Source organism: Pongo abelii, chromosome 15 (assembly GCF_028885655.2).
Source record: "Pongo abelii isolate AG06213 chromosome 15, NHGRI_mPonAbe1-v2.0_pri, whole genome shotgun sequence".
NCBI classification, from domain to species: Eukaryota; Metazoa; Chordata; class Mammalia; order Primates; family Hominidae; genus Pongo; species Pongo abelii.
In genome coordinates this window covers 104928890-104951178 of record NC_072000.2, presented here as the reverse complement: position 1 = coordinate 104951178, position 22289 = coordinate 104928890, and the positions used below count along the sequence as shown (strand labels likewise).

The 22289-nt window shown below is 40.2% G+C and overlaps 1 protein-coding gene across 5 annotated transcripts in view; it reads right to left on the bottom strand.

Annotated features, from left to right (window-relative positions):
- Nucleotides 1-22289, bottom strand: part of WDR25 (WD repeat domain 25) — a 154526-nt gene that overhangs the window by 2568 nt on the left and 129669 nt on the right. For all 5 annotated transcript variants that reach the window (XM_024231334.3, XM_024231333.3, XM_024231335.3 and 2 more), the window contains exon 5: nucleotides 2490-2660. In XM_024231334.3, the coding sequence (XP_024087102.1) occupies nucleotides 2490-2660 (171 nt within the window). The remainder of the gene's footprint in view (nucleotides 1-2489; nucleotides 2661-22289) is intronic.

Below are 22289 nucleotides of genomic sequence, written 5' to 3'. Positions count from 1 at the left end.
CCCTCCGCACAGACAGTGTGGAGTGTAACTACAGTTCAGGCACAAGGCACCTTCATCTGCCTCACTTCCCCTGGGCTCCTGGAGGCAGGACACCCTCAGAGGCCAGATGTGCCCCTCCAGCTCCCTGCAAGGGCCTGTCCTGCCCAGTGGGTTGCCCTGGGACACCCTGCAGTGGAGGTCTAGAAACAGGTTTGCTCAGAGTCACTTAGAACCCACTGAGAACAAGGAAAAGGCAGGGAGGAAAAGAAGGTGTACGCAGGATAGATATTTCATGTACACCCACATATATCATATACACATGACATATAGTTTTAAATTCAGAGAATAGTCTTGGGTTAGTTGAAATCTCAAAAGATGATGATGATGATGGCGGTGGTAGTGGTGACAATGATGACGGTAGCGGTGGTGGTGGTGGTGATGATAATGATATAATAGAGATGGCGGTGGTGATGATGGTGATGGTGGTGGTGATAGAGATGGCGTGGTGGTAAGGATGAGAGTAGTATGGTGACAGTGACGATGATGGTGGTGCTGGAGATAAAGAGGACGGTGGTGGAGGTGGCAGTGATGACAATGATGGTAATGGTGGTGAGTATACAGATGGTGATGCTGATGCTGATGGTGGCAGTGCTAGTGATAATAGTGGTGGTGGTGATGGTGCTGGTGCGGTGGTGACAATGATGGTGATGAGTACAAAGATGGTGATGGTGATGCTGATGGCAGTGGTGCTGGTGATCATGGCGGTGGTGCTGGTGATGACAGGAGTGGTAGTAGTGACAGTGATGACTGTGGTGGTGGTGGGTATAGAGATAATGATGCTGATGGTGCTGGTGTGATGATGACAATGATGGTGATGGTGATGAGTATAGAGATGATGATGGTGATGGTGATGCTGATGCTGATGGCGGTGGTGGTGGTGGTGATGATGGTGATGATGGTGGTAATGACAGCAGTGGTGGTAGTGACAATGACGACAGTGGTGGTGGTGGGTATAGAGATAGTGATGCTGATGGTGCTGGTGCTGGTGCTGGTGATGATGGTGGTGATGACAGGAGTGGTAGTAGTGACAATGGTGATAGTGGTGGTGGTGGGTATACAGATAGTGATGCTGATGGTGCTAATGGTGGTGGTGGTGGCAATGGTGGTGGTGATGACAGTAGTGGTGGTAGTGACAATGATGACAGCGGTGGTGGTAGGTATATAGTGATGCTGACGGTGCTGGTGCTGGTGCTGGTGATGGTGGTGGTGGGTATAGAGATAGTGATGCTGATGGTGGTGGTGCTGGTGATAATGGTGGTGGTGGTGCTGGTGATAATGGTGGTGGTGGTGCTGGTGATAATGGCGGTGGTGCTGGTGATGATGGTGGTGATGACAGTAGTGGTGGTAGTGACAATGATGACAGTGGTGGTGGTGGGTATAGAGATAGTGATGCTGATGGTGCTGGTGATAATGGTGGTGGTGATAATGGTGATGATGACAGTAGTGGTGGTAGTGACAATGACGACAGTGGAGGTGGTGGGTATAAAGATAGTAATGCTGATGGTGCTGGTGATAATGGTGGTGGTGATAATGGTGATGATGACAGTAGTGGTGGTAGTGACAATGATGACAGTGGAGGTGGTGGGTATAAAGATAGTGATGCTGATGGTGGTACTGGTGATGGTGGCGGTGATGACACTGGTGGTGGTAGTGATGCTGATGGTGCTGGTGCTGGTGATAATGGTGGTGGTAGTGGTGATGATGGTGGTGATGACAGCAGTGGTGGTAGTGACAATGACAACAGTGGTTGTGGTGGGTATAGAGACAGTGATGCTGATGGTGGTACTGATGGCGATGATGATGGTGGCAGTGATGACACTGGTGGTGATAGTGATGTTGATGGTGGTGGTGGTAATGACAGTTAAAGCACAGAAGCACTCCCTGTACCTGACACTGTGCTATACCCTTTACAAGCATTCTCTGTCTCTCTTAATTCTCAAAACTATTTTCTAATGAAGAAAGTGAGAATCAAACAGGCTAAATAGCAGGCCCAAGGCTCTCCGCCTTGTAAGGTCCTAGTGAATCCAGAACCTTAATGCAAGTGTTCTAACTGTGGGGCCCCTGCTCTGAACTCCTGGGCTACATCAACTGCCAATGCCACTGAGGGTCAGAAACCCCTTCTGAGTAGCTGGCTGTGGTGGCAGTGGGAGGGTGGGGTTTCTCAGGTTGCACTGCCACGTTCCCCACTGATCTGGACTGAACTGCCCCCCAGACCCTTACCCTGTGAGGTGGCTGTGCTGGCACAAGAAGAGCAGAAGGAGGTTGCATCTGGAAGCCCACAGCAAGCTCTCCATGTGTGCGGCAGGCCGAGACCTGACTACCCCCATCCTGGAGATTTCAGTCCAGCGAGCCTCCTCCCACAGAAGGGACTTGGGACCTCAGACAGACCAGAACTACATGGATACGCTCTGTGGCTGAAACTGACAGCAATGCCAAATGGGATTTCTTACGTGAAAAATCTGGTTGGAGATTTTGGCAGAGGTCCGGAAATCCCAGGCAATAATGGTGCGGTCAGCCGAGTCCCGGGTGGAAGCATCTGTGCTGCTCAGGAACTCGGAGCCTTCCCGGAGGAATAGGATGTCCAAGGTCTGCTGGATGGTCGCCTTGTAGCTTCTCATCACCTGCAAGAGTGGACACCAGTCATGCTGGCAGGCCTGGGAGCACGGACAGGCGCCTACGCAGGGAAGGCCAAGGACCCAGGGGGCAGGCAGGTTTAGTGAAGTTTATGCTGGGCCACACACACCCAGGCTGAGCAGCACCCCCAAGCCATATATGGAATCATGGACCCTCCTGCCCCACGCCCAGTCCAGTGTCTGTCAACTTCTCAGCCCCCCTGCTCTATTGCCACATGGGTCCAGAGAGGCATTCCTATCACCCCTTGAGAGCAGCAGGATCCCAGGGAAAGCGCTAAGGGAAGGGCCCTTGACTCGCCAAGGGCACCTCGAGAGCATGCTGACATCCATCAACACTGGGGTCATGCTTTGAGTGGGTCTTGCTTCTGAAGACGTCACATAATTCATAGCTTGCAAAGTCCCAGATTGTTGTCCCAGAGGAGCCACAGTAATGCAGGAGCAAGTGTGCTTGGGGACAGACCATAAAGCCAGAATCACAGGACATATTTTAGCTTTAACGACACTTTGTATTGTTTTAGCATCATCACCGATACTTCACAGTCTCCTGTCTCATAAACTGACTTTATTAAGTATTGAGCAGTTGTTTTGCTTTCTTAGAGGATTTTATCACATTCAGCTTCTGCTCTCAAGTATCCAGCTCTGGTGGGGGGATGGAGAAGGGTCCCAGTACCAGGACTAGCAAGTAGCTCCACTTAACAAACTCACAGAGGACAGGACTTTAATTACAATATGGAAATAACATGCTGGGCACCCACTCGCAGCCATGGAAGCGCAGCAAGGTCTCAAGTTGGTCGCAGGGGCCAGCCGGTCCCTTTACCAGTTCCTGGGGCGCCACCATGTGGCTGCAGCATAAACCGTTCAGTCCCTGGGCCCCGCCAGCTCAAAATGAGCCATCTTGACTTTTTAATTGGAATTCATACCTTTCAAATTTTGCAGACATATTTTCTGTCATCCTCCTTAAAATGTATACGTCAAATTCACATTAAATGTGTCACTCCATAATTTCAGTTTAGGTTAGAGGAGGAGGAGGTTGAGACCCATTCTCTGGATGAGGTTCACTGAGGCCCAGGAAGAGGTAGGGATTTGCTCAAGGTCACATGGCCAGGGCATGGTGGAGCCTCTTCCGACCCCCACGGCTTCCCTGGGACCCACAGTTCATTCTCCTGCTGGCCAATTCCTGCCTCTGTAATTCCTGGGGGAGGGTGGGCAACAGATGTCCGTTCTTCTCTGAGCCTCTTCCAAAGCAACTCTCAACTAGGGAGATTTCAGAGTGGGCCCCCTGAAGCCTAAAGAATGATCCAGGGGTGGAAAAAACAGTCTTCTGAATGCAGAACAGGGAGACAAGCTGCCCCTCACGGCACGGCTGCCTGCCTTCCTCCACGCACTGGATTCTGCATGCCCGTGCCTGCTCTATCCTCCCACGTGGCCTTGATATCACAGCCCCCATCAGCCTCAACACTTCGATCCCTAAGAGGCTGACCCAGGGAAAAGATGAGGAAGATGACGGCCCTCCCTGCCACTCCCTGAGTGCCCGTTAGGTGCCGACCCCTGGCTGGGGGGGTTCACATAAGTTATCTCATGACAAGAGCCCCATAGGTAGCTTCTCTCGGTGGACATGAAGTCTCAGAGACAGGCAACTTGCCCAGGAGCCAAGAACTACCTGCGTGCCCCTGCCAACACACCACCTGCCTCCCAAGACAAACTTTTTGAGGAGAACCAAAACAGTTGTTCCATACATTTTCTGAGAATGGATGGAAATGGCCCAATTCATTAGGGTGTCATAAAAGTGAATGGCTGGGAAACAAGCCATGTTATGGGCAATCCCTGCCAATAATGTGGCTGCAAGTGGAAGGTTGGCCTTTGAAGTGATCGCCGCTGAACATGATTCACTCGCCTTCACAACTGCTCATGCCCCAGGAAAGAGCAAAGGAGCCATTTGTGTGTCTAGCTGGTGGGTTTTATGGCAACCTTAATTACACCAACAGCTGGCATGGGACGGTACTACCCGAGCCTAATGAGCTGGATCCAAAAGGGAGCCTCACTCAGACTCTTCTGGCAACTGCGGGCCCCTGGTAGAGAAGCAGGGACATGGTCTTGGGGAGAACAGAAGATCGATCATGACACATGCAGGGGTTATGTCCCTACAATCTGCCCACCACTCGGCCCACCAGCAAACCTGGGGGACGCTGGGCTGCTGCCGACTCATCCAGAGCAGCCTTGGGTTCCTGCCACTTCCAGAGTGCACGGGGTTGGGGGTGGTCACTGAGCTCCAATCTTGGCCCACTACAGATTTACTATGTGCCTGGGGAAGGTTCGTTCCCTTCCTGGGTCTAGTTTTTGAGTCATCAACACGAGGGCCCCAACCACACCTCTGAGCCTCTAAGTACTCCTGGTCCTCAGAAAGGACTGGCAGATGCACCCAGCTATCCCTCACCCCATGCTGCCAGTCCTCTGCATCCAGACCTGAAGGACAGGAGGTGGGGAGGCACTGCTCTGGGCTCACACGCAACCCTGTGCTCCCTTAGCTGCCCACCTCAGCCACCTGCCTACGCCGCAGGACTGTGAGCTCCTGGCACAGACGCCCTGCTGCCCACATTTCTGGGTCACCCTTGGCTAGCACTGGGTCTTCCCCCTGCAGGCATCAGTAAGGTGTGTCAAATTGATGCTGGATAAGTGAGCGAATGAATAAATGAATGAGTGAATGAACAAAAGGTCGACTACTTTCAAAGTAGCAATCCAGGGTCCTCCGGCTCCCAGCAACATCCTGGCATGCAGGGCTGAGGCAACACACAAAAACCTTTGCCACTGGCTCTCCCAGGACCCCCGGGTGAGATGACATTCACTCACAGGTCCTTCCCATGGCCCTGATTGAGCCAGCCCCTGCCCTGCCCCTCAGACATGGAGACAAAGGAAAGCTGCTTCAAGACCTTGGTGGGAGGTGGGAGCACAGCAGGACTGTGCTCCACGCTGCAGCCTCACAAGAGCCCAGAGGTGGGTGGGGCCTCTCCTGGCCCTTGGATGAGCAGGGGTGAGATGCCAAGTGGGAGGGCCCAAGCACTTAGGCAGACACCCTGGGGACCTGAGCCTGGCAGCCTATTACTGGCTGCATAATTTTGGGCAAGTAACTTCCGTCTGTTCTTCAGTCTCCATACCTGTAAAGTAGGGGTAACAACAGGACCTCCAGCTGAGGAAGTAAGGGTGGTGTGCCCAGCTAAATGCCTGACGCATACGAGCCCGATGCTTGTAAACCTTCTCCTCCCCAGCCAGCCAGAGCTAGAGTCCCTAGGATGGAGCTGTGAGATCTTGGGCAACTCTCAATAATAAATGCATTGTCTTCTTCCCATGCCAAGATGCAAGGCAAAGTGGAAAGGTAGCACAGGGCCCACTGCTTTGGTTTAAACTCGCAAAAGCAGAAGTCGCCAGTCACATAGGATGGTGGCTATCAAAAGCAACTGACATTTACATTAAACAAAGTAAACCATAACTATAAGAAAAAACATGATTGAATTTCTCTACAACCTGGTACTAGGGAAAACTTTCCCAGCTATGACTCCAAACCCAGAGGCAATAAGAGAAAAGTTGAATAAACTGGACTATATAAAAACAATAATAATTAAAAAAAAATATTTTGGGATGGCAGAAAGCAAGCAAGTAAATAAATAAATAAAGTAAAAAAGACAAGTAGGAGAAATATTTACAACTTCTATTACAGGCAAAGGTCACTATCTGTAATACATAGACAGTCCCTAAAAATAGATGAAAAAGACCAATAGCTCTACAGAAAAACGGGCAAGTAAACAGAGCTCAAAAAAAAAAAAGGAAATGGTCCTTCCACTTTGCTCGTAACAAAAGCAATGAAAATTTAAATCACACAGAGATACCATTACTTGCCTATCAAATTAACAAAATCCCAAAGTTTTGCAACACCCTTGTTAGGTGGCTCTAGGGGTGTTAGGTATCTACATATGGCTGCCAGAAATGCAAATGGTACAAGCCCTGTGCAGAAAGGATTTAGACAACTTTGAGCAAAATAACATATGCGTCGTTACTCGGCAATATGCATGACCCAGCAACCCCACTTCTAAGAACTAATCCTAAACTTACACTGGCAAAATCCCAAAGAGATATAAGCACAATGCCACTGAAAGCAGCACTATTTGTAAAAATAAAAAACAGGGAACAACCCAATGTTCATCGAGAAAGGACTGGCTGAATAAACTCTAGTACATTAATACTCTAGACCACTATGCAGTTGTAAAAAAGAATGAGGAACCTATCCTGCTACGGAGCGATCTCCAGGACACAATGTTCAGTGAAAAAAATCCAAAGTGGGAGAAAAAAAGTGTGTAAAGTAAGAAAGGTGATATGAACATGTGTGTGTGTTTGCTTCCACTAAGAAGCAATAAGAAGACAAACTAGAAACTAAAATAAGTAAATAAATAAGACTGCCTTAAAAGGAAGGGAGGGGGCCGGGCGCGGTGGCTCACGCCTGTAATCCCAGCACTTTGGGAGGCCGAGACTGGCGGATCATGAGGTCAGGAGATCGAGACCATCCTGGCTAACACGGTGAAACCCCGTCTCTACTAAAAGTACAAAAAATTAGCCGGGCATGGTGACGGGCGCCTGTAGTCCCAGCTACTTGGGATGCTGAGGCAGGAGAATGGCATGAACCCAGGAGGCGGAGCTTGCAGTGAGCCGAGATCGAGCCACTGCAGTCCAGCCTGGGCAACAGTGTGAGACTCCGTCTCAAAAAAAAAAAAAAACAAAAACAGGAAGGGAGGGGAGCAGAATGGAGGAGACAGGGTTAGAGGTGGAACATGGATGATTTCTCAAAATGTACCTTGTTTTGCAGATTTGACTCTAGAACAGGGGTTACAAAGTTTTTCTGTAAAGAGCCAGTCAGTAAATATTTTAGGTTTTGTAGGCCATATATAGTCACTGTTATATATAATTCTCTCTCTCTGTGTGTGTGTGTGTGTGTGTGTGTGTGTGTGTGTGTGTGTGTTTGTAGGAGCTGGTTAAAAATGTAAAAACCATTCTTAGCTCAAAGACCATATAAAAACAGGTCACAGGCCAGATAAGACCCATCAACTGTAGTTTGCCAATCCTTTCTCTGGACCCATATACACATTTTATTAAATTATGCAACAAAATTAACTTAAAAAGCAATCTCTAAAATGTGAAAGCAAAATTAGGCAAACAAAATTAACCACATATTGATTTGGTAGCTTAACTGCACAAATAAGATTTCTTTTAAAAGACCTGAAGCACAGTAATTTAATGGTCAATCGTTAGTTGAATATACATTATTAAGAGAAAACCGGCAATATGGTGGTAAATCCTAATTAGATATACATTGTGAACAAAGAGAACTGCAAGAAATCTTAAAGTGTTTTCGGTCGTTTCATTGTTAGTGTCAATATATATAAAAGAAATGTGTTAAGGCAGATGGAAATTTAAAAATTTTAGCATAAAAGAGATTTTTAAAATATAAAAACAAAAAAGTAAATTCTGTAATCCTAAATTTGAATTGGAAAAATCAGTATAAACAATAATACATTTTGTCTTCACAACAAAAATATTTCCCAGCTCTGTCCACAGAAGGAGTGTGGAAACAAACAGCAAACTCAGCACCTGGATTATGGTTCTTAAACCCAGCTAAACTGGCCAGAAGTGACATAGATAATAATAGACCAAGACTATATAAAATACTGTATATATATATACTATATATTTATATATAGTATACTGTATATATTTTTATATAGTATACTGTATATATACTATATATAGTATACTGTATATATACTATATATAGTATACTGTATATATACTATATATAGTATACTATATATACTATATATAGTACACTGCATATATATACGCTATATATATACCATATATACACTATATATATACTATAGAGAGAGAGAGTCTTTGGATATATGATTATATATTATATATAGACTACATGTATATATATATAGACTACATATATGATACAAAGACTATATATAGATATAGAGATAGTCTTCCATATCTCTACTTACCATGGTCAGTCTCTCCTCTACCTTCTTAAACATATGTTATGGAGTTATAATAACTTTTAATGAATCATATATACATATATGATCCAAATCACACTTCAAGAGATGAAGTATGCAATGTTTGAGATGAAAAATACATTAGATGGGATTAACAGCAGATGAGACACTGCAAAAGAAACCGTTAGTAAACTAGAAGACATAGCAATTAAAATTATGCAACATGTACCAGATAGAAAAAAATTCTAAATTTTAAAATGAATAAATCTAATGTAAACCTGAAATGGAGTAAACCCACTATGCATCTCTCTCTCTCTCTCTCCCCCCTATAAATTACAAAAAAAAAAAAAACCTCTGGACAAAATTTTAAAAGCAACTACCTGAAGACTTTGAAAAGTCAATAATAGCAGGTGGGTTGGAAAGGAAGTCAAAATTTGAATAAAGACCAGTATGGCAGATGAGGTTCCCAGTTGGTATTCACTTTTGTGTTTTAACTCCTGATGTTGACCCAAAGACTGACTGGATTAAGGCAGTACATAGTGGGCATGGACAGCAAACATTCTGAAATAAATCCGTCATTCTGCCCAAATGATCAATCTGAAGAAAAAATAAACGGAGCTTTGGGGATCTAGGGATAATATCAAAAGCTTAAATATTTTTGTCAACAGAGTTCTTTTTTTTTTTTAGAGATGGAGTCTCGCTTTGTCCCCCAGGCTGGCGTGCAGTGGCACGATCTTGGCTCACTGCAACTTCCGCCTCCCAGGTTCAAGCGATCCTCCTGCCTCAGCCTCCCGTCCTCTAGCTGGGACTACAGGCGCACGTTGCAACACCCGGCTAATTTTTTGTATTTTAGTAGAGACAGGGTGTCACCAGGCTGGTCTCGAACTCCTGAGCTCAGACAATCTGCCCGCCTTGGCCTCCCAAAGTGCTAGGATTACAGGTGTGCGCCACCGCGGCTGGCCATCAACAGAGTTCTTAAAGGAGAAGGTGAAGACAGCAGCACCCAAAAAAAAGAATATTTAAGGAAGTATTGAGTAAAGTGTTCCCAAATTTGGTTAAAGTCACAAATTTACAAAGTCAAGAGACTCTGCAACCACAAAGAGGATAAATTAAAAAGAAAAAACACAATACAAACCACGTTCTGCATATCCCAATCAAACTGCTAAAAACCTCAAAGAAAAAACCTTGACAGTGCCCAGGAAAAAAAAATGAAGAATTACACAGAGGAGAACAATTTGAAATACCATAAATTTATCATCAGAAACTATGGAGACCAGAAAACAGCAGAACATACTGCAAGTGGTAAATTAGCGTCAACCCAAAATTTTACAGACAGCAAAAATATCTTTCAGGAACAAAGATAAAATGAAGGCCTTTACAAATGAAGGAGAACTAAGTGAATTTGTCACGAACAGACCTAATCTATCTAAAACAAATGCTAAAGGAAGTTCCTCAGGTTGACAGGAAATAATGCCAGAGGAAAACTTGGAGCTTCAGGGATGAAGGAACAGCAACAAAAAATGGTAAACGATTAATTAAATATAAAAAATCATTTTTTTTCCACTTAAGTTATATGAAATACGTATGACTCTTGAAAAAAATATATAGCATTGTCTGGGAAGAGGATCTTCAATGCATGTAGATGTAATCCATATCACAATTTTAACATACAAGGTAGGGAGTAAAAAGGCTTATCTGGTTAGAAGAATCATGTTTGTTTTGTTTGTTTGTTCGAGACGGAGTCTTGCTCTGTTGCCCAGGCTGGAGTGCAGTAGCGCAATCTCAGCTCACTGCAACCTCGCCTTCCTGGGTCCAAGTGATTCTCCTGCCTCAGCCCCAGGAGCACCTGGGACTACAGGCACGTGCCACCATGCCCGGCTAATTTTTGTATTTTTAGTAGAGATGGGGTTTCTCCGTGTTGGTCAGGCTGCTCTCAAACTCTTGACCTCAGATGATCCTCCTGCCTTGGCCTCCCAAAGTGTTGGGATTACAGGCCTAGAAGAATCATATGTTTTACTTGAAGTGGTAAAATATTAACAATAAGTAGAATTGTGAAAAATTAGGCATGTGTATTGTAGTCCTTACAGCAACAATTTAAAGGTATAATACAAAGAGACATAGCCAAAAAGCTAATAGATAAAATAATATGATATAATAAAAATGTTAAGATAATCCAAAGAAGGCAGGAAAAGAGGAAGTGGAATAAAAACAGAGGAGCTTTGGGAGGCCGAGGTGGGCGGATCACGAGGTCAGGAGATCCAGACCATCCTGGCTAACATGGTAAAACCCCGTCTCTACTAAAAATACAAAAAATTAGCCGGGTGTGAGGCAGGAGAATGGCGTGAACCCGGGAGGCGGAACTTGCAGTGAGCCGAGATTGTGCCACTGCACTCCAGCCTGGGCGACAGAGCGAGACTCCGTCTCAAAAAAAAAAAAAAAAAAAAACAGAGGAGATATGTCAGGTGCAGTGGCTCATGCCTGTGGTCCTGGCTACTTGGGAAGCTGAAGTGGGAGGACTGCTTGAGCCCAGAAGGTCAAGGCTGCAGTGATCTATGATCATACAACTGCACTTCAGCCTGGGTGACAGAGTGAGATCCCATCTCCTTAAAAAAAAAAAAAAAAAAAAACAGAGGAGACAAATAATAAAATAATAAAATGACAGGCCAAATTCAACCATAGCAGTAATTACATTAAATATAAATTGTCTAAAATCTCCAACTAAAAGACAGATTGTCCAATTGGCTTTCAGATTAACATTTAAAAAGATCCAACTGTATCTAGTCTACAAGACAGCCACCTTAAATATAATAAAATACATAGCTTATAAGTAAAAGGATGAAAAAATATACCATATTAAAAATAACCAAATGAAGGCTGAAGTGACCATATTAATAGCAGGCAAAGTAGACTTCAGAACAAGGAAAACTGCCAGGAATAAGAGGAATACAATGAAAATGTAAAAGTGTCAATTCATCTAGCAGACATAACAACCTTAAATATGTATATACCTAATAAGAGACTTTCAAAATACATGAAGCAAAAACTGATGGAATTGAAAGGAGAAACCATACAAGTCCACGATTTTACCTGGAGGCATTAACGCTCCTTTCTTTATAATAAGTAACACAAATACTAATCAGTGCATTCATCTGAGGAAACTACACACACCGGGAAAGGAACCACCAAAAGAGAATAAGCAAAACAATTGCCAAGTTTCACACAGAGCTAGGAATCATTCATTTTTCCACCAGTCAGAGGGGGAAAACCTTGAAATACACAGGGCATTGGATAGAGTACTCACAAGAGTATTACCTCAGAAATGAGGCAAAATTAGCCCTAGTCTAAAGGTTGTTTTTGTTCCACCAAACAAAGCCTAACAGCAAGCCTCAGAAAAATCAAACCGTTATCAAGCAATACAACCGCATCCAAAAAATCTCTCCAAATATGTAAAGGACAACAAAATATTGAATACCCAACAAGTAAAATTCACAATGTCTGGCATCCAATCAAAAGTTACCAGACCTGGAAAGAGGTAAGAAAATGCTTCCCATAATGAAAAAAAAAAAATCTGTCAATAGAAACAGACCCATGAGTGACACAAATGATAGAATAAATAGAAAAGAGGTCGGGCGTGGTGGTTCATGTCTGTAATACCGGAACTTTGGGAGGCTGAGGCAGGTGGATCACCTGAGGTCAGAAGCTCGAGAACAGCCTGGCAAACATGATGAAGCCCCATTTCTACTAAAAATACAAAAAAAAAAAAAAAAAAAAAAGCAAGGTGTGGTGGCATGCGCCTGTAATCCCAGCTACTCAGGATGCTGAGGCAAAATTGCTTGAACCCAGGAGGCAGAGGTTGCAGTGAGCCAAGATTAAGCCACTGCACTCCAGCCTGGGTGATAGAGTGAGACTCAGTCCCAGAAATAATAATAATAATAAATAGAAAAGAACAATAAATCAGTTATGACTATATACTGTATGCTCAAGAAGGTAACGGACAGTATGAGAATGTTAAGGATAATACACATGAAAGATATCTTTTAAAGACCCAAATCAAACATGTAGAAGTGATATAAAACAATGCCCCACTATTAATAGATTAGAAATTGCATAAGATATGATTACTAAATTTGAAGATATGGAAGAACAGAGGATCAGTGAGCTATGGAATAAATCCAAAAAACCTGAATATGAATGTAAGTGAGACAGGGGGATAAGGGGTGGGGTTTCGGGGACAAACAAAATTGAAAAAACTACGAACAAAAATTTTCCAAATTTGATTAAACTGTAAACCCACAGATAAACGACTATAATACATTGATTAAAACTATAAACCCACAGATAAAAGAAACTAACAAAGCCTAAGAAACATAGAGAAAAATTACACCAAGGCCCATTGTTTAAATTGCTCGAAGCCAATGGTAAAGAGAAAAATCTTAAAAAGCAGACAGAGAAAAGATGCATTACATACAGAAAAGCAAAGATGAGAAATACAGCAGACTTCTCACTGGAAACAGAGCAAACTAGTGACAATTGAGTGACATGTTTAAAGTACTGGAAGAGAAAAAAATCATCAACCCCAAATTCTTTACCTAGCATAAATATCTTTTAGACAAAAGACAAACTAAAGACTTTTTTGGGCAAATAAAAGCTGAAATAATTTATCACTAGCAGACCAAAAATACAGGAAATGTTAAAGGAAGTCCTTAAGGCACAAAGAAAATGATACCAGATCTAAATTTACATCCAAAAATGAAAAGCAATAGAAATAATACATATGTAGGAAAATAGATATCTTTTTATTATTAAAATATTTTTAAAATTATTGGCTACTTCCAGCAAAAATAATAACAATGTTGGAGATTGTAACACATGTAAGAGTAAAAAATGTATGACAGTAATAGCACAAAGACCCTGAGGGGAGAAATTGAAAATCTGAATACTGCTCTAAGATTCTTACAGAAAAAGAGATATAATATGACTTAAAGGCAGACAATCATTTTAAAAAAACAAACCCCACAACACAAAGCCACAGATGATAAAGCAACAAAAAAGATTAAGATGAAATCATAAAAATACTAAATTAATCCACATGAAAAAAATGGATGAGGGAGAAGAGATGGAACAAATAAAAAAAAATAGCAAGGTGGCAGATTTAAACCCAACCATATCAATAATCATAATAAATTAAAACAGGACAAACAACCTAGTTCGAAAGAAGAGATTGTTAGACAGGTTTAAAATAAAGAAGCAAGATCCAGCTATATGCTGCCTAAAATAAACAAACTTTAAATATAAAGATACAAATCGGTTAAAAGTAAAAAAGATATGCCATGCTAACAATAATTAAAATAAGCCAGGAATGTCTATATTAATACCAAAGTAGATTTCAAAGTAAAGAATAAAGGGATAAAGAGGGTCTTTTCATGGCTGGGCGCAGTGGCTCATGCCTGTAATCCTAGCACTTTAGGAGGCCGAGGCAGGAGGATCACTTGAGCTCAGGAATTTGAGACCAGCCTGGGCAACCCAGTGAGACTCTGTTTCAAAAAAAAGAAAAAAAAAAGAGGGTCCTTTCACAATGATAAAAGAATCAATTCATTAGGAGAACATAATAATCCTAATTGTGTATGCACTTGGTAACAACTTCAAAATAAATGCAGGAAAACTAACAGAACTGAAAAAGGAAGTAGACAAATCCACTCTTACAGACACAAATTGCAAGCCTTGTCTTAGTGCATTCCTACTGCTAGGACAAAATACCTTAGACTGGGCAATTTATAAATAATAGAAATTTACTTCTCCCATTTCTGGATGCTGGGAAGTCCAAGATTAAGGTGCCAGCAGATTCGGTGTCTGGTGAGGGCTTGCACCTTCTTGCTCGTCCTCACATGGCAGAAGAGATGGAAGAGTAAAAAAGGGCCCACCTTGTTCCCTCCAGCCCTTTTATAAAGGCATTAACTACACTAACAAAGGTGGAACCCTCATGACGTAATCTCCCCCTTATATGCCCCCACCTCCTAATACCATCCCTTTGGGGTTTAAGTTTCAACATATAAATTTTGGAGGGATACATACGTTCAAAGTATAGCACAGCTCTTATAGAATAGACAGAAAAATCACAAAGGATATAGAAAATTTAAATAACACTATCAACCAACTTGATGTAATTGACATTTATAGAACACTGCACCCAACAACCGCAGAACACACGTTCTTTTCAGTGCACACAGAACATTTACCAAGATAGACCATATTTTAAAACATCAAAAAAATCTAAATAAATTTAAAAGAATTCAAATATACAATGTATGTACTGTGACCACAATGGAATTGAATTAGAAAAAATAACAAAGAGGCATCTGAAAAGTTCCCAAGTGTTTGGAACCTAACAAGCACACTTCTAAATAAATCATGGATCAGGAAGAAACCAAAAGGAAATCAGAAAGTATTTTGAACTGAATGAAAATGAAAATGCAATATATCAACAGCTTGGGTAGTGCAGCTGAAATACCTAGAGAAAAATCAACAGTATTGAACATCTATATTGGAAAAGAATAAAAGTCTCAAAACTATGACCTCAGCTTCCACTTTAAGAAACTAGAAAAAGAAAATTAAATTCAAGGTTTTTGTGAAAGAAAGGAAATAAGATAGGAAAAGAAATCAATGACTTCTGTAAAAAGAAAAGAAAGAGAGTAAAAGACAATAAAACGAAAATCTGATACTTGATCAATAAATTTATAAGCCTCTAGCTAGACTGATCAGAGTAAAAAACAAAGAAGACAAAAATCACCAATATCAGCACTGAGAGAAATGAGGTGATATCACCACAGATTATACAGATTTTTAAAAATAACATTATAAAAAACTTTATGCCAAAAAATTGGACAACTTTGATGAAATGGACAAATTTCTTGAAAGGCACAAGCTATCAAAAGTCACTCAAAGATTAATAGAAAATCAGAATAGCCCTATATTTACTAAGTAGATTTTATTTAAAATTTCAAATCTTCCCACAAAGAAAATTTCAGGCCAAGACGGTTTCACTAATCAATTCTAGCAAACATTTAAGGAATAATGTCAATTTTTACACGAACTCTTCCAGAAAATGAGAATGAACATTTCCCAATTCGTTCTATGGAGCCAGAATTACCCTGATATCAAACCCATACAAAGATATTACAATAAAAAAAGTTCAGATCAACAACCCTCATAAACATAGATGCAAAAATTCCTAACACAACTTTAGCTGATATAATTCCAAATTATATAAAGGGAATAATATATTATGATCAAGTGAAGTTTATCCCAGGAATGCAAGGCTGTTCTAATATTTGAAAATCAATTGACAAAATCCACCATATTAACAGAATAAAAAAACCACATATGATCATTTCAATAAATAGGAAAAGGCATTTGACAAAATCTAACATTCATTCATGATTTTTAAAAAACTCTCAGCAAACTATGAATAAAAGGGAGTGCATTCAAACTGATAGGGACATGTACAAAACAACTAGTTAACATCATATGTAACTGAAAGAGAATACTTTCCCTCTATGATCAGAAACAAGGCAAGGATGCACACTCTCACCACTTCTAGACAACACTGTTCTAGAGGTTTGAGCCAGTGCAATAAGGAAACAAGAAAGGAAGGAAGGGAAGGAGAAAAGGAGGAAGGGAGGGAGGGATGAAGAGAGAAAATAGATGAGAGAGAGAGAGAGAGGATAGAGATACACAGATAGTGTCCAGATTGGAAAAGAATAAATAAACCTGACTTTATTAACAGACAACATGATTATCTATATAGAAAATCCAATAGAATCTACAAAGAAACAACCAGAACTAATAAATGAGTTTAGAAGAGTTACAGAATTCAAGGTGAAAATTCACATAGCCACAATTTTTCTATATACTAACCATGAGCAACCAGAAGCTGAAATTTTAAAATACCACTTACAATAGCATCAAAATACAAATACTTGGGGATAAATCTGACAAAAAATGTGAAAGACCTACACTATGAAAACTATAAAACATTGGTGAGAAAAATTAAAGATTTAAGTAAATAGAGAAGTATACTATGCTTATGGGTTGAAAGAAACAAAATTGTTAACGGTACAATTCTTTCCCAAATTGCTCTACAGATGAGATGCAATACCATTTAAAGTTCAAGCCAGTTTTTTTTTGCATACATTGGCAAAGCAATTGTAAAATTGAAATGTAAATGCAAAGAACCTACAGTAGTCAAAACAACTTTGAAAGAGAACAAAGGTGGAAGACTTATACTAGCTGATTTCAAGACTCATTATAATATTACAATGATGAAAACAATGGTATAAAGATAGACAAATAAATTAATGGGGCCAGTGCAGTGGCTCACACCAGTAATCCCAGCTCTTTGGGAGGCCAAGGAAAGAGGATCACTTGAAGCCAGGAGTTTGAGATCAGCCTGGGCAACATGGCGAGACCCTGTCTCTACAAAAAAAAAAAAAAAAATTTACATTATTATTATTATTATTATTATTTTGAGATGGTGTCTCGCTCTGTCACCCAGGCTGGAGTGTAATGGTGCGATCTCGGCTCACTGCAACCTCCGGCTCCCGGGTTCAAGTGATTCTCCTGCCTCAGCCTCCCGAGTAGCTGGGACTACAGGCACCCACCATCATGCCCAGCTGATTTTTGTATTTTTAGTAGAGATGGGGTTTCACCATGTTGGCCAGGCTGGTCTTGAACTCCTGACCTCAGGTGATCTGCCCACCTTGACCTCCCAAAGTGCTGGGATTACAGGCGTGAACCACTGTGCCCGGCCAAAAGAAATTTTTTTTTAATTAGCCAGGTGTGGTGGTGCACATCTATAGTGCCAGCTACTCAGGAGACTGAGGCAGAAGGATCGCTTGAGCCCAGAAGTTCAAGGCTGCAGGAGGCATGATCGTGCCACTGCCTGGATGACACAGTGAAACCCTTGTTTCTAAAAATTAATTTTTTTTTTTTGACATGGAGTCTCGTTCTGTCACCCAGGCTGGAATGCAGTGGTGCAATCTCAGCTCACTGCAACCTCCGCCTCTCGGGTTCAAGCAATTCTCTTGCCTCAGCCTCCTGAGTAGCTAGGACTACAGACACGCGCCACCACGCCCAGCTATTTTGTGTACTTTTAGTAGAGACAGGTTTTGCCATGTTGGCCAGGCTGGTCTCGACCTCCTGACCTCAAGTGATCCACCCACCTCAGCCTCCCAAAGTGCTGGGGTTACAGGTGTGAGCCACCATAACCAGTCTATAAAAAAAATTTTTAATTTAAAAAAAAAAAGACATCAATGGAACAGAAGAGAGAGTACAACAATAGACCTAAATCTATTTAGCCAATTGATTTCCACAGAGATGTAAAGGCACGGATATTGTTTTCAACAAATGCTGCAGAAATTTGATTATCCATAGGCAAAAACACGAAACTACATCCATACCTGTACCATACACAAAAAATTAATACTAAATAGATCACAGACTTTAATATGAAGCCCAAAACTATACAACTTCTAGAAGTAAACACAGGGGCACAAAAACTTTTGAAGGTAATGGATGCATTATTTATCTTGATTGTGGTAACTATTTCATGGATGTATACATATGTCAAAACTTAAACTGTACATTTTGAATATGTGCAGCTTATTGTATGTCAGTTATATTTCCATAAAAGTATAAAAACGGCAGGACATGACAAAAATGAAGGAAAAATAAAGATATTTTTGATAAACAAAAACAGAGAATTCCCCACAACAAACCTGTATTATAAGAAATGCTAAAGGAAGTTCTGCAGCCTGAGGGGTAGTGATACCAGACTGGCATTCAGATCAACAAGAAGAAATGAAGACACTACAGCCATTAAAAAATAAAGTTAAAAACAATTTTAGGGCAATAAATTTGACAATTTAGATAAAATGGAAAAATTCCTTAGAAGATAAAAGATAACAAAAACAACTAAAGGAGAAATAGGACACCTGAATGGCCCACATTACACATACTTAATTTTTTTTGTGATTCAATATCTACCTACAAAGAAAGTCTTGTGTCCAGATGTCTTCACTGCTGAATTCTATCAAACATTTAAGGAAGAAATAATACCAGTCTTACACAAACATTCAAAAATATAAGTAGAGAACATTTCTCAATTCACTTTTCTGAGGTCAATATTAATCTCACATCAAAATGAGACAAAGAATATAGGAAAAAATGTATAGATCAATAATCCTCATTAACATAGATTTTAAAAATCCTTAACAAATTATTAGCAACTTGAATTAAACTCTATAAAAGGACAATATATCATAAAACCAAATAGGAAAGATATGGTTTAACTTTAAAAAAATCAATGTAATTCAACATATTAGCAGAACATAGGAAAACATATAGATGTCGTAAAATCATTTTTGACAAAATTCAACACCAATATATGATTTTTAAAAAATTCAGACAACTAAGAATAGAAGGTAGCTTTCTTAAACTGACTTAAGGTATCTATGAAAAATCAACATCTAACATCATACTTAATGGTAAAAGACTGATTGTTTTCCCTACAAAATGAGAAACAAGACAAAAATGTCCATTCTCACAATTTCTATTCAGTATTGTACTGAAAGTTCTAGTCATTGTAATACAGCAAGAAAAATAAATAATTGCACATGCATTAGAAAGAAAGCTGTAAAATAGTAACAGACTATATGATCATGTAAATTAAAATTTCTAAGTAATCTAGGAAAAAGCTACAAGGACTAAGAAGTGAATTTTAGTAAGGTCACATGATACACAGTCCATATAAAAGAGTCCTGTATCTTGCCTGATTGTTCTGGCTAGGACTTCCAGTACTATGTTGAATTAGGAATGGTGAGAGTAGGCACCCTTGTCTTATTCCAGTTCTCAAGGGGAATGCTTCCAGTTTTTGCCCATTCAGTATGAAGTTGGCTGTGGGTTTGTTATAGACAGCTCTTTTTATTTTAAGGTATGTTCCTTCAAGGCCTAGTTTCTTGAGGGTTTTTATCAAGAAAGGATGTTGGATTTTATTGAAAGCTTTTTCTGTGTTTATTGAGATAATCATATTATTTTTGTTCTCAATTCTGTTTATGTGGTGAATCACATTTGTTGATTCACATATATTGAACCAACTTTGCATCCGAGGAATGAAGCCTACTTGATCATGGTGAATTAACTTTTTGATGTGCTGCTGGATTTGGTTCACTAGTATTTTGTTGAGGATTTCTGCATCTATGCTCATCAGGGATATTGGCTTGTAGTTTTCTTTTTTCTTGCCAAGTTTTGGTATGAAATGTTGGCTTTGTAGAATGAGTCAGGCAAGAGAAATAAAGGGCATTGAGATAGGAAAAAAAGAAGTCAAACTATCTCTCTTCACAGATGATATTATTCAATATCTAGAAAACCCTAAAGACTATGCCAAAGGGCTCCTGGAACTAATAAATGACTTCAGTAAAGTTTCAAGATAAAAATTCAATGTGTAAAAATCTGTAGCATTTCTATACATCAATAACATTCAAGCTGAGAACAAATCAAGAATACAATCCCATTTGCAATACCATTTGCAATAGCCATAAAAAAAAAAAAAACACACAAATACCTAGGAATACATCTAACCAAGAAGGTGAAAGATCTCTACAAGGGGAACTACAAAATACTGCTGAAAGAAATCATAAATGACACAAACAAATAGAAAACCATTCTGTGCTTATGGATTGGAAGAATCAATATCATTAAAATGACCATACTGCCCAAAGCACTCTACAGATCCAATGCTATTCCTATCCAACTACCAATATCATTTTTCACAGAACTAGAAAAAACTGCTCTAAAATTCATATGAAACCCAAAAAGAGCCCAAATAGCCAAAGCAATCTTAAGCAAAAAGAACAAAGCTGGAGACATCATATTACTTGACCTCAAACTATAGTATAAGGCTACAGTAACCAAAACAACATGGTACTGTACAAACACAGACACATAGCCCAATCAAACAGAATAGAGAACCCAGAATAAAGCTGCACACCTGCAGCCATCTGATCTTCAACAAAGTCAACCAAAATAAGCAATGGGGAAAGGATTCCCTTTACAATAAATGGTACTGGGATAGATGGCTAGCCATATACAGAAAAATGAAACTGGCCCCTGCCTTTCACCATATACAAAAATTAACTCAACATTTAAACGTAAGACCTCAAACTTTAAGAATCCTATAAAAATAAAACCTAGGAAACATCATTTTGGACATCAGCGTTAGGAAAGAATTTATTGCTAAGTCCTCAAAAGCAACTGCAATAAAAACAAAAATTAACAAGCAGGACCTAATTAAACCAAAGAGCTTCTGCACAGCAAAATAAACTATCCAGAGAGCAAACAGACAACCTATAGAATAGGAGAAATATTTGCAAACTATGCATCTGACAAAGCTCTAATATCCAGAATCTATAAGAAACTTAAACAATTGAACAAGCAAAAAAACAAATAACCCTATTAAAAAATGGGCCAAAGACATGAATAGACACTTCTCAAAAGAAGACATACAGGCAGCCAGCAAATACGAAAAAATGTTCAACATCACTAGTCAGCAGAGAAATGCAAATCAAAATCACAATGAGATAACTTCTCACACCAGACAGCATGGCTATTACTAAAAAGTCAAAAAAAATAACAGGTGCTAGCAAGGCTGCAGAGAAAAAAGAACACTTATACCCTGTTGGTGGGAATGTAAGTTATTCCAGCCATTGTGGAAAGCAGTTTGGAGGTTTCTCAAAGAACATAAAACAGAACTACCATTCAACCCAGCAATCCCATTACTGGGTATATATCCAAAAGAAAATGTTATTCTACCAAAGAGACACGTGCACTCACGTGTTCATCACAGCACTATTCACAATAGCAAAGACATGGAATCAATCTAGGTGCCCATCAACAGTAGATTGGATACAGAAAATGTGGCAAATATACACCATGGAATACTATGCAGCCATAAAAAAGGATGAAATCATGTCCTTTGCAGCAACATAGATGAAGTTGGAGGCCATTTTCCTAAGCAAATTAATGCAGGAACAGAAAACAAAAATACTCCATGTTCTCACTTATAAGTGAAAGCTAAACTTTGGGTACTTGTGGAAATAAAGATGGCAAAATAGACACTGCGGTCTAGAGGGTGGAGGGAGGGAGCGGGCAAGGGTTGAAAAACTAACTATTGAGTACTATGCTCAGTACCTGGGTGAAGGGATCAATCATACCTGAAACCTCAACATCATGCATTATACCCAGGTAACAAACCTGCACGTGTATCCCCTGAATCTAAAATAAAAGTTGAAATTATTTTTTTAAAAAGAAAGTTAATAGTATTTCTATATACTAATACCAAACAACTGGAAAATGAAATAAAAAATAAAATTCCACTCACATTAGTATCCAAATACATGAGAAACTGAGGAATAAATTAATACAACATGTGTAACATCAAACACTGAAAACTACAAAACACGGCTGACAGAAACTAAAGAAGAGCTAAATAAATGAAGAGATGTACTATGTTCATGGATAA